This window comes from Anguilla anguilla, chromosome 16, assembly GCF_013347855.1.
Source record: "Anguilla anguilla isolate fAngAng1 chromosome 16, fAngAng1.pri, whole genome shotgun sequence".
Classification (NCBI taxonomy): Eukaryota; Metazoa; Chordata; class Actinopteri; order Anguilliformes; family Anguillidae; genus Anguilla; species Anguilla anguilla.
Genome location: NC_049216.1, coordinates 27,024,418 through 27,036,949, shown reverse-complemented (window position 1 = coordinate 27,036,949; position 12,532 = coordinate 27,024,418). Strand labels below are relative to the sequence as shown.

Here is a 12,532-nt window from a genome sequence, read left to right as displayed (position 1 = left end):
CACATTCCAATTTTGTTCCTCCTATAAAATAATCCTGCCTAATGTTTTTATTTCCCACATGCATAATTTCATATTTGTCTTATGGCTATATTAAATATCATTTGTCAGGCTGCTGCCTACTTCTGCATTTTATTTAAATCTTCTTGGATTACTTTAGTAGATTCCAAACTATTAGCTGGGTCTCCCAGTTTTAAATCATCTGCAAATTTGACTAATGCACTTTTCTATGTCCCTGTCAAGGTCATTGATAGGGGGAAGAGCAGTGGTCCCAGCACCAATCCTTGTGGAACTCCACTTCCACCAGTTCCCTGCTCAGATAATATCCCTCCTACAGCTACTCTTTGTGTTCTACCCTGTAGCCAGTTACAAATCCACTCTGAAATACATCCTCTAATTCCTACCATCTTCATTTTAGTAACAAGTCCACAAGTCTTGTGGTATCTTATCAAATAACTTTTGGAAAACTTAGTATATAATATCATGTGCCTTGTAATAATCTAAACACTTGGTAGCTTCTGAAAAAAATACCAGAAGGTTTACCAGGCATGACCTTCCCTTGCGGAACCCAGCTGGACATCTGGCACATTAACCATTAACTCAGGAATATTGCAGAAGAGGTGCATGGCTATGTGTGTTCAGACAAACAGTAATAAATACCATAGACAAGAGGAGAGGGGCTGGACAGAAGACGACTGTGGGATACAGAGCAAGGAGCTCAGTAACACCGTGGCCACGAGAGGGACGGGTTCGGTTCAGTCAGAATAATTATTTCATGCGTTTTTGTTTTTTTTTTAAATAAAAGGTTATCATAGGCGAATCAGAGCAGAGACAGGTAATCATGTGGTGGTTTTGGACACTGTGGGCTGTTGTGGCTCTCACGCACTGCTCCGCTATGGACCGCAACAAGGACAAAGCCTTAAAGCTGATGAAGCAGACCCCTCTGATAGATGGGTAAGAGACTGGCACTTCCACCTCTCCTAACTGCATGATCACAAAATTATCCTACATTAAGTTTGAAATACGAGCACAACCACAATGACCCACAGACAACATGAGTTTTGTGTTCAGGTACTGCATTTCATACTGGACAGATGGCATTTCTCTCATAAGTTATGTATTACATATGTCTTTCCTTTTAATATGACATCTTTCACATTGCACGATAATTACAGCAAGTATTTGTATGAATGTGTAAGAGTAAAGTGTAGCTTAAAGCTGAGGGATCTGTATAACCAACTTAGTAAATCAGGTGCTGTTCACAGCAAATATGAAATCAGAGACATGTCCATGAATAATGGTTCTGAGGATCTGAGATATAGCACAGAGAAACACTGTTGTACCTATTTCATAACTGTACGTTCAGTATGCCCTTCAAGTGTCTGCAGGGTACATGCATGCCCTATAACTTATGTTTGACCTCCATCCCCCCAGACACAATGACCTTCCCTGGCAGATAAGGAAGCAATTCAACAACCAGCTTAGCAAAGTGGATCTGAACACCATACAAACCACACACACCAACATCCCCAAAATTAAAGAGGGCCATCTGGCAGCACAGGTACAGGTTAACACGCACGCACGCGCACACGCACACAGACACAAAACACATCAGTACCTCAGACCGACACTTCATGCTGTCTAAACTTATGTCGTCTTCATCTACAGTTCTGGTCTGCCTACGTACCATGTGACACGCAGCACAAGGACGCAGTCAGGCAAACTCTGGATCAGATTGACATCATCCACAGAATGTGTGATGCATACCCAGAATCCTTCATGTTTGCCACCAGCAGCCAAGGTGAGATACATTGGAGCCAAGAGCCCTCACAAGGAGTGGTTTTCATGGCCATGTAAAAAGGTGCTGTTCTCATCTTCTACAGTCAGTTTAAACAGACGTAATATTCAGTCGAAGGGTAATCCGTGTAAGAAAAAAAAAAAAACTGAAAACCCCACGGCATATAGCATAAAGTAGTGAATTATCACTGATGTATGACTGGAGCACCATACTCTGCCCTACACCATAGATATAATGGAAGCTTTTATCCAGAACAAAACTGCCAGTCTGATTGGAGTGGAGGGCGGGCACTCCATCGACAGCAGCCTGGGCATTCTGCGGATCATGTACCGGCTGGGTGTGCGCTACCTCACCCTCACGCATAGCTGCAATACACCCTGGTGAGTAGCCCCCAATTACCCATAATGCAACACTGCTCAATCCCTGCGCACTGCACCTGGCAACCCAGCAGGCACTGCGTGCGAGCATTGCGTGCATTTTTGTGAAAAAGCAACAATCTTGTTGGGTGCTTTTCACAATTTTTTTTTAAATATAGTAAACTAAGGTAAATTTACTTTGGCATTTTAAAAGATAAGTAGCTCTTGATTTTTACAGATAATTATAGATCTCTCTCATTGCTGCATCATCCTCAATGTCAGTTTTTGAGATAAAAATAATTTATGCAGCCGAGCCACATAGGTGCACATACAGTAAATTAACTGGATTCTAATGGCAAACATTCCATTTATTTCTTTAAGGGTTGATAACTGGAAAGTGGATACAGGAACAGAAGCCCCAGTGCATAATGGATTGTCTCCATTTGGAAAAGTAAGCACGTCAGGTTCTTGACAGAAGCAGAGCTGCCACTGTTGGAGGGGTGGAGGGGGGGGGGACACAACAACCAGGTATGCTGTCCCGGGCCCTGGAGGGGAAGGGGGGGCAATGGTCTGTGATCTTGTGGTAAGTATTATTATCCTGAGGCCAGAAATAATACACTATAATTTTGGCCTAGGCTGGGCATGAGAATTTCACCCAGCATACCTGGACAAAAGAGTAGAAAATGACATGATACTGAATAGGCCGTATGGGGTAAAACCTGTGGTCAACACTGTTTTAATACAAATACTGTGCAGGGCATTGCTGGCAGACCTTTTTCCTCTTGCTTTCACCTTTGTCAAAATAAATAATGTATTATGGTGCATAGAGGTCTCTGTTCACATTGAATGAATCATTTAACAAAACAAAGCTTTTAAAATGCCTTTATGTCTTTTTCTGGAGCATAAGGTGTACGGACAGACCTTATATCCATCTCAAGCAGACTCAGGATCACCAAACCATCAAATCCTACTGTGGATTCAGCACCCAAAGAACACTGACATTTTAAACCCTGTCCATTTTTAAAAGTAATTAAGATAGTCTACTCATTCAAAGCAGAAGTATTGTTCTGCAAAAGGGATGTGACTGACTGAACTGAATGACTGTGTTGAATGCCTCCAGCAAGTGATAAAGGAGATGAATCGCCTAGGGATGCTGATTGACTTGGCGCACGTGTCCGAGAAGGTGATGAATCAGGTGCTGGATTTATCCAAGGCTCCAGTCATCTTCAGCCATTCCTCTGCATACTCTCTGTGCCAACACAAGCGGAACGTTCCGGATGCTGTTCTTAAGAGAGTGGTGAGTGGCAGGGGTGGGCGTCCTAATTGGGATAATCTGTACCAATGCCTAATTATTATAGGGTTTGGCCCAGGAGGAGACTGACTGTGGTGTACACAGGCTTTTGATCTAACCAGGGACACCTACACTTTGACCAAGTTGCAGTTTTGAGTTTGGAGTCAATTTGGGGTTTAAAGACAGTCCTGGAAAGCTTCTGAAGTAGAGTCTTCTAGGAACACAACTCTTCCCCTTGATTACAACTTTTATTGGAAACCTGCTGAGCACTAATGGTCCCAGCCTGCCAATTATGAATTATTTTTGGCCATTTCTGTGATATTGTTTTTCATGGCTACGCTACTGAATAACAAGTTAGCCTAGTTTGGTTGACTGATCAATTAGTAGCCACAGCAAAATATACAACAAGAAATAATTTTGAATACTCTCAATAAATATAAAAACATAATAGACACATTCACAATGTGTCTTTTTGGCACTTTTGGAAAGATATGAAGATCCGACAGAACAATCGCAACAGAACAATAGTTACGAATTTCATAGCTTGCTTTGGCAAGGAATATCTGCATGTTAATAAGCCATCAAGAAAATCTCACAAACCAGAAAGCAAGGGCACTCTCCTATTACACTATAAAGGGAAGAGGCGACAGATAATCAGTCTCACAAGTGGTTTGCTTGGTAAAGGTCTGCAAATCGAGTTCAGATTGGTCCCTATAGTCACAGACTCTAGCCTCATTCTCAGCTCAGAGGTCACCTAATTATGACTTTTATACTTACTTTAGAGAGACAAGGCAGGGATTGTCATGGTGAACTTCTACAACGACTACGTCACATGCAGCCAGACGGCTAATCTCTCCCAAGTGGCAGGTCAGTGCCATCTCACACATCCAAGAGTCACCATGTTAATGTACTGAAATATTAAACTCTAAAGACTTTAAAAATATACCTGCAATTCCTCCTTTTTGTTGAATTCAGATCACTTTGATCACATCAAAAGGGTAGCCGGCCACACAGTCATTGGCTTTGGTTCTGATTATGACGGAGTGAGAAGGTGAGGAAACAACCATGGATTTTAAGCTGTGTACCCAGGATTCTCAATGTGATAAATAATTACACCTGTCTATTCTATACTGTTCTTACCAAACTGTACGCAGATGGAATGATGGCAAAAAGTCACTGACTAATTCAATAGAATGCATGAAGTGATTTAGTGTGAAACAGTTTCAGAGCCATGAATACGTGTCAAAAAATAAAGCTTAACAGGTAGATTTAAAAACTGAAAAAAGGGAAATTGGATTACTCCCAATTTTCAAATCTATCAAAAAAAATATTTACAATTTTAAGAGGGAAGCTTTCTTGACAGATCATGAGAGTATCATCAAGTTTAGTCGGTTTACTTTAAATGATCCCTGTGCATTTATCTATCCCCTGGTCAACCTGACCCCATCATGTTATCTACCCAGAGTGCCCAAGGGTCTGGAGGATGTCTCCAAGTTTCCCGACCTTGTGGCAGAGCTGTTGAGGCGGGGCTGGAACGACACAGAGGTCAGAGGCGCATTGGGAGAGAATTTGCTCAGGGTCCTCAAGGACGTGGAGAGGGTGAGATCAGCAGCCGCTGCCCCAGCCTAGTTTTCACTGCCGTGCAGATCACACACTGCAGTTCACTAGTCAAAGAACACAGCTTTCCACTAGTCTTATTTGGTAGTGTTTCACTTGTGTTTGACTGCCTGTACACAGCAAACTTGCTTTACTCACTCAGTAGCCAACCACACATCAAGATGATTCCCGTGGTTTGAGGAACTGTCCGACATCAGAACAAACTCAGCCCTTCATGTAGTAAAGCCTCACACATAATTACTGCATCTACAATAAAAGGCCTGGTACATGCTGATAAAACAACCTTTACCAAATCCAAGCTGGATCCGAGTGAAACATCTGTGCGTTTTTCTCCTGAAAGGTGCGAGACAGCCTCAGTAAAGATCAACCAGATGATGTACCCATCCCCTATGAGCAGGTGGAGAATGCCTGCAGGACCAACTACGGCTACTTTCCGCTGGACAATGCCGGACACTCCGCATCCCAGAGTCCTCTTGTGCTGGCCCTAGCCACATTGCTGTGCTGGTTTTTTGGGGGCTCATCCTATTCCTGCAGACCATAAACATTCCTAGTGTTCTTCTCTTCAGTTTCTGATTATACGTGCAACTGTCACCATAACCACACTATGGTCCTAGTCTTAAGATGTTGACTGAAACTTCAACTCTGGTATTCGCCTAATTACTATAACCACACTACCACAGTCCTGGAAGGCCACAGTGTTGTAGAAGTACAGGATCCATTTTGTGCTAGCAAAGACACAGGGGGAAAAAAACCTTTTTTAAATATTTTATATTTAAAAAATGGAAGGACAGTATTTGAAATCTAAGCAAAACTCAAAAATACACAATAGGGGACATGAGTTTTAAATTATGCCTGCATATTGCAGAATTCAAAAGTTAAGGAGACAAGATGAACAGAAAAATAACCTTTCCATAAAATATTAAGTTACCATAAAATATTCAAACACAAACGTGACTGAACACACCGTGTCTACACACAAGTAGAAATGTTCCCATTAAAAAACAAACAAAAAAAAAACTGATGAGATCAAAACTGCCAGAGATTGTACACTATTTCACAGCATACATCAGACAGCCTACATATGATCAAAATCAAAAACAACAACTATATATATATACTCACAGTTAAAATCTTGCCATAGTCAATGAGTCACTGAAGATGAGTCTGCTTGAATTCAGTTTACAATTACTGTAACTCAACAGCGCCACTCTGTGGGGAAAATAAATAATACATGGAAAAAAAGCACAGCAAAAGCTGGCAAGGAGGAAATACAAGTCCGTTGTTGAATCAAAATATATTTGGTATAAGATAGATAACTTTTCATATATACACTGTTATTTTGAGACTGTCAGAGGGCAAGGCCTCCTCATGGAGAAACAAATAATCAGAGGTGAAAAATCCAGATTCAGAAAGTAAAAATCTTCCCCAGTATTTTTTAATTCTTTGGATTAGCTAATTGGCACAGCTCTTCAGCCAGGAGGTAGTACTAATTAGTGAAATCAGCTGGTTGAAACACAGGGCAGGGCTTGACCTCACATTGACCCCTGGATTTTCCACCCCTGAAAATAATCCAAGGCAGCCATTTCTATCTTGTTTCATTTCATTCTCAAAATGCAGTAGAAAATGTATTTTGTGGAAAAGAAACTAGGGCGAAAACAGTCATTCCCTTGGAGATCTACTGTTATGTAGGTTTTTATTTCAACGATAATTTGGCACACCTGATTCTACGAATTAGCATCTTAACAAGATCTCTAGCTGTTGAATGAGGTGTGCTTTGGTTTGGAGTAAAAATACACAGGACGGTAGATCTCCAGCAACAGGGTTGGGAACCACTGGGCTTAAACATGGGTAATTGTCGGCTTACAGCCCACTTATGAAAGAAATGCAGAGAACAGAGATGCAAGGTTGAAATTACAATTCTGTTGACATGCAGGCTAAACTTCATTTTGCACTAACCTGCAAGTCCAAGACTTCAGGCGGTTGCTGGTGATGAGCTGTTTGTGTTGTTCTGCAGCTGTATTTGTGGTTTCCTTTCAATCAGCAGCAAATTAAGGCTCTGGGAACAAGGTGTGTGGACTCTTCAGCCAATCATCTTATTCAACCTTTATTTACCCAGGGTAGGTTCGCTGAGCACGGATGCTGTTTTGCAGCAACGCCCTGCTTCACACTCGTACACATTCACACCTGGGAGCTGCCCAGTACAACCACAATCCTCTATTGTTGGCCGCTGAGCAGCTCCACTGGAGGGAGAGTACATTTTTTAGCCAATTAAATCAGGGGATGATTAGGTGGCAAGTTTGTTGCGAGAGCCAGATCTGGGATTGTAGCCAGGACACCGGGGAACCACCTACTCTTTGCGAATAGTGTCATGGGATTTTTAATGACGACAGTGAGTCAGGACCTCGGTTTAACGTCTCATCCGAAAGACGGCATCTCCTACAGCACAGTGTCCCCGTCACTGCACTGGGGCATTGGGGTTTATTTGACCAGAGGGAAGATTGCCACCTGCTGGCCCACCAACACCACTTCCAGCAGCAACTCAGTATTCCCTGGTGGTCTCCCATCCAAGTACTAACTAAGCCCACACTTGCTTAGCTTCAGCCAGTCGGCAGGAGCAGAGTGCAGGGTGGTATGGTTGAATCAAATGATCAATGATCATAATCAATCACTAGCACTGAAACACACTGAAAACCAGTGGACACTGCAGCACTCCAGGAGTGGAGTTACACGGATACTTGGCAGAGGCAAGTCTGGACACACTGCCACAACTAGGAAGAAGAAAAACAGCCACAGACAAAAACTATATTTTAAAAATTTATTTACGAACATAATCTCTGAGGGACAACAGCATTTCTCGCGCTCTCTGTACATGCAACTGTAGAAAATAACCATTTTTATTTTTGACTAATTCTCAGTTGAGTTTTTTTTTCTGTTTTTGCATGAAATCAACACAGCCAGAGGTGACAGTACTGGTTCTGTGACAGCACTGACGACAGCATCAACAAATCCCCCCCCATAGCTGCTCCAACAATATGTACACAGTTCAACTACATTGTACAAAAAATTACATTGTTACATCACCGGCAGCGAGCGCACTGTCTCCTCGCTGTTAGAACCCCACATTCTACGCAAGTTTAGACTAGTACAAAGAGAAGGGTGCAAAACGTCCTGGGATATATTTACAGCTATGTACAACGTCTCATTTACGCATTACAAGAGGGAAATTTACACAGCAGAGACTTCGACTCCAACATACCACAGGTGGCAGAAAGATAATAAATAGGTTATTTATCACCATTAAAAGAGTAGTTCTCCATGCTTTATCATCAACTGAATTTTTTTTTCCTCAACACAGCTACTGTCCGGTTTACGTTAATACAGAAAAAACACGAGGAAAAGGCTTGAAATTGTGACGTTATCCGTAATAAAGACACTCCATCCAGCATAAAAATGGAATCAGCCTGGTTGAAAAGTAGAGGTAAGGTGCTGCTGATTGAGGTGGTCACAGAACAGTCTAAGTGCGTGCCAAGTGCACCGCTGCTGAGGGTGGGGTTGAGGTAAGGTCACTCAACCATCGCATATACAGATTCTCCTTAATAAATAAACAGATAAAATGTGTATTTATATGCTTAGAAGAGGTCATAGGAAAATAGCCATTTCAACTAAGCCAAAGACTAGCTTATGAATGGGTTACTAGGTAATAGATTCTAACTTTCTAAACCCTGAAGCTTTCTGGCCATAAGTCACAGAACAGATAATAAATTTGGGATGCTGTGAGAAGCTGAAGTAAAACATCTGAGTTACTCTTGCTATGCGCAAAGAAGAAGTTCGGCAAGTACTGTCAGTATTCAGGTACGAATATGTCAAACCTAAATGCTCAGTGATGTTTGTGCCTACACTGAATTTTACCCACTGTGTGACAAAGCAATCTCAGACATCTAGTTTTCACGATTTCAAGCCTTTGTTGGTAAAGAAATAGTTAAGAAATAAAAGGCAGGGCTCAAAGCGTTAAAAAAAAGACAATAACTGAAACAAACGTAACGTTCTGTAAACAATAGTAACGATGCAGAGCATTGTGACGGCATATACATTCTGTTCATCATAAGCAACGCAGTTAACATGCTACAAGTGTTTATGCTTCATACAAATGAGACAACATCTGCCGCCAAATATACAGACCCGGAAATGCAGACTTACAGAATTCTTTCTAAATGAAAGATACTTATTTAGGTACTTATTTTTTGTATCTAATTTAGGATACAGTTTGTATGTATGAATATGCATAACATACCTTGATTATTGGGAAGTCAATTAATGTGCAAGACTAGAGGTGGATGCTCACTTTGTTTTTCTTTGTGGCTGTGGAATTTCAATTTTCTTTTTACTTGATTAAGAAACCCCACACAGACAAATTTAAAAGCATGAAAAAATATAACCCTTCTGCTCAAATGTGACAAAAGTATACTATTAATTCTGTGCAAATTTTTATTTTTCTACTGGAATTTTCACACCAGAAAATTAAAATGAACTATAGCCATTTCATGTTGTTAGGTAAAGATAGTTAAAAATGACCTGTAAAAAATAAAAGCAGATCCCTACCACAGCTCACAAAGAAAAACATACAGAGAGCAGGAAAGCAGTGCATTATTGCAATGCAATATTGTTTTATCTTTCTACCTGTAGCGCTTCATTAATAATTAACTCCTTTTTATTTGGTAAACGAGATGTGCAATTTTTGCCCATTGTTTATAAAGGAGAATACTGTGTGTCTGCATAAAAACAGTAATGTAGAAACGTGGCTGATCGAGCCCCACAGTTTAACATTTAAACCAGAGCCTATGATACACTGAGCACCCTCTAATAACAAGCAAATAAACTCAATAAAAATAAACCATAACATTCGTATAACCCTGATTAGATATCTTATTATAAAAAAAAAAAAAAGAAAAAAGATCTTGTACAATTCTGGAAGCCAAAATAAAATACAGACGTGTAAAGCTGAACCCGTCCGCTCTTTCACTGAGCACTGATAAAAGATCAGATAAAAAGTATTTTGTATTTGTATTTAATAAAAAGCACCAGTTTCACAACTGTTCTTATAAACCAATTGATTTTATGAACATACAGTCTATCGGTTATAATGTCAATGTAATTAATCTTGTGACTGTTGTTTCGTAAAATTCACGATTCAAAGCTCTAGTTAAAATTAATCCTTTGCCATTTTAGAATGCTGAAGCTGTGGCATGTACTATGCAGTCATTTAAAACCGCCCTTAATTTCAAATCCAAGCGTAAATAAACAAATGAAACGTGAGACTTCAAGGTGAATTTAAACCTCATGCCACTCAATTGAATACTGTATGAAAGCATATCAAATCAGAATGGGCATAAAAATGGTTGTGGTAGTACGGTACTGCTCAGAGAAAGAGAGGCTGTTTAAAAAAAATAATAATCAGGGACCAAAAATATTGGTTATTACCTCAGCAACCCTGGGAATTGCTGCCCATAGCACAATATAAAATCTCTACAGACCCACTGATTAACGCATTAGCTCAAACTCTGAAATAATTACAATGCCACTGTAATACATGAGTAATAGTTTATGGCGTATTTGATTTGTAATATGAAAACATTTCTATCATAGCACAAACAGCAAGAGAACTGGTTTCAAAGCCATCTTACGTTACTTGTTGTCTGGTGTACCTTAAAATTTACTTGCGCAATATTTGAGTAAATTAAATGCTGACTGTAAAAAGGCATTTTCTTGGTTTTGATTCTTTTAAATAGTTCTGTTATAAAGCAAAGCATAATATACCCTTTCTTTAAATAAATTTATTAACCATTCTGCTACATCTGAGGATTAAGATTGTGGTAGTTACAGTCTGAGGGGTTTCTCTGACAAGGTGAGTTGTGGTTGTGAAGACCCAGCTGACTGGTTCTGACTGGTTCTGACCGGCTCCACTGGAGACTGCCTTTAAAATACTGAAAATACTGTGTACACATTTTGGCCCATTGTTATAAGGGAAAAGTGCTGCCCAAAAGTGAACTGTACATACAAAGATAATTTTATTCATTTTTTTTTACACTTAACTGAGAGTGATGTTACAGTACATAAGTTATTTACAACTGTGCAGTAATGTGTGGCAAAATAAATTATCTAGAAGGCAGCGAGAATACATTGGTTAACGAATATAAAACTGTACAGAATTTACGGGATACATTTTTTTCCATTTTAATTTTCCATTAAACTAATATTGGCTCCGTAGTGTTTCAAGTCACTTTCTCAGAAAGAGAAATGATGAAATGCCCAAGTAAAGAAAAAGACCAAAAAAAACAAAACAAAAACAAAAAACAGAATACAGTCTGCTAAAACCACCTCTGAAAGTCTTTGCCTCTTGAACTGACACATTCATTTTCCCGCTCAGTTTGCAGTGGCCGGGTTGTGTAATACCTAGCTGTTAAAGGCCGATGTACAGCACATGCAAACTGCTCATCGGAAGACTCCCACTGGAATCTCCCGCTTCTCCTGTCTCCTCCTCTCAGCCGTCGCTGAGCGCCGAGTCTCTCCCAGCCAGACGCGGATCTAAAAAAGGCTGAAACGCCTCCTCGGTTCTCGCTGTGCCTCAGGACACCCGTTTCGGCAGCGCGGTGCTGCCGGGGCCCCGTGGCTCCCCCCCCCCGGCGCGATGCCGGTGCCCGCGCCGGGTTCCAGCCGCGCGGTGCGCCGCGGAGTGCCGTGTGTGACTCCGCAGGGCCTCTGAGGGCCGGTGTGACTCCGCAGACCCTGCTCTTAACGGGCAGAAATGGAAGGTTCCTCTGGGACCCCTTTCTCCTCGCCCTTGGGCACGTCGCCGCTTCCCAGCTCCTCCGAGGTCGCGGTCGCCGCGGCTCCTCCTGTCGCTGGTTCCAATCCACGCCGATAGGAGGGTTTGTCCGTCTCTTTTTCCGGTTTTATGAAAGGGAACCAAAAATTTAGGAAATACAACTTAGCCTCCCCCCTTTCTAAAAATCAAGCAGGGGAGTAAGCCTCAAAGCAAAGGCGTTCTGCTTTTTCTGAAAGCATAAAACCGCGTAGGAACAAAGTGCAAGTTGTGTTTTCCCGGTAAAAAGATGCTTCCTCCTCTCGTAGGAGGGAATCATAAGCACGTTTTTCTATTTTCATATATAATATAGATCTTTTTCTCTCGAGAAAGAATGTTCCTTTTTCAAACCGGCTAGCCCTTACCATACGTTCTACTGGATGTTTTCTAAAGGCGATACCAGATGGCTGCAAGTGTTCCTGTCACGCGGGTAAGAGCACAAAGTCATCGTTGACGTCCACCATTGGCACGTAGAAGGACGGGACCTCGTTGACGCAGAGGGACTTGTGTCCGGCAGGGTCCAGCTCCTGCACCTTGAGCTGCCACTCCATCCTCTGCACGGCGTTGAGCGCAGCCGCCTCGTGCTGCTGTCGCATTAACAAACACGTCTGCCA

General features: G+C 41.4%; 2 protein-coding genes across 3 annotated transcripts in view; one reads left to right on the top strand and one right to left on the bottom strand.

Moving 5' to 3' along the window:
- Positions 1-830: 830 nt before the first annotated feature.
- On the top strand, positions 831-6,065 carry LOC118215672 (dipeptidase 1-like). Its single transcript, XM_035396614.1, has 10 exons — positions 831-951; positions 1,432-1,558; positions 1,666-1,798; positions 2,025-2,175; positions 2,533-2,602; positions 3,272-3,448; positions 4,225-4,309; positions 4,418-4,493; positions 4,906-5,041; positions 5,400-6,065. The coding sequence occupies exons 1-10, from the start codon at positions 839-841 to the stop codon at positions 5,598-5,600; spliced, it is 1,269 nt and encodes a 422-aa protein (XP_035252505.1). The 5' UTR covers positions 831-838; the 3' UTR covers positions 5,601-6,065.
- Positions 6,066-7,860: 1,795 nt separating this feature from the next.
- LOC118215695 (ankyrin repeat domain-containing protein 11-like) overlaps positions 7,861-12,532 on the bottom strand; it is a 111,551-nt gene continuing 106,879 nt past the window's right edge. For both annotated transcript variants that reach the window (XM_035396647.1, XM_035396646.1), the window contains one exon: positions 7,861-12,526. In XM_035396647.1, the coding sequence (XP_035252538.1) occupies positions 12,341-12,526 (186 nt within the window). In that variant the 3' untranslated portion in view covers positions 7,861-12,340. The remainder of the gene's footprint in view (positions 12,527-12,532) is intronic.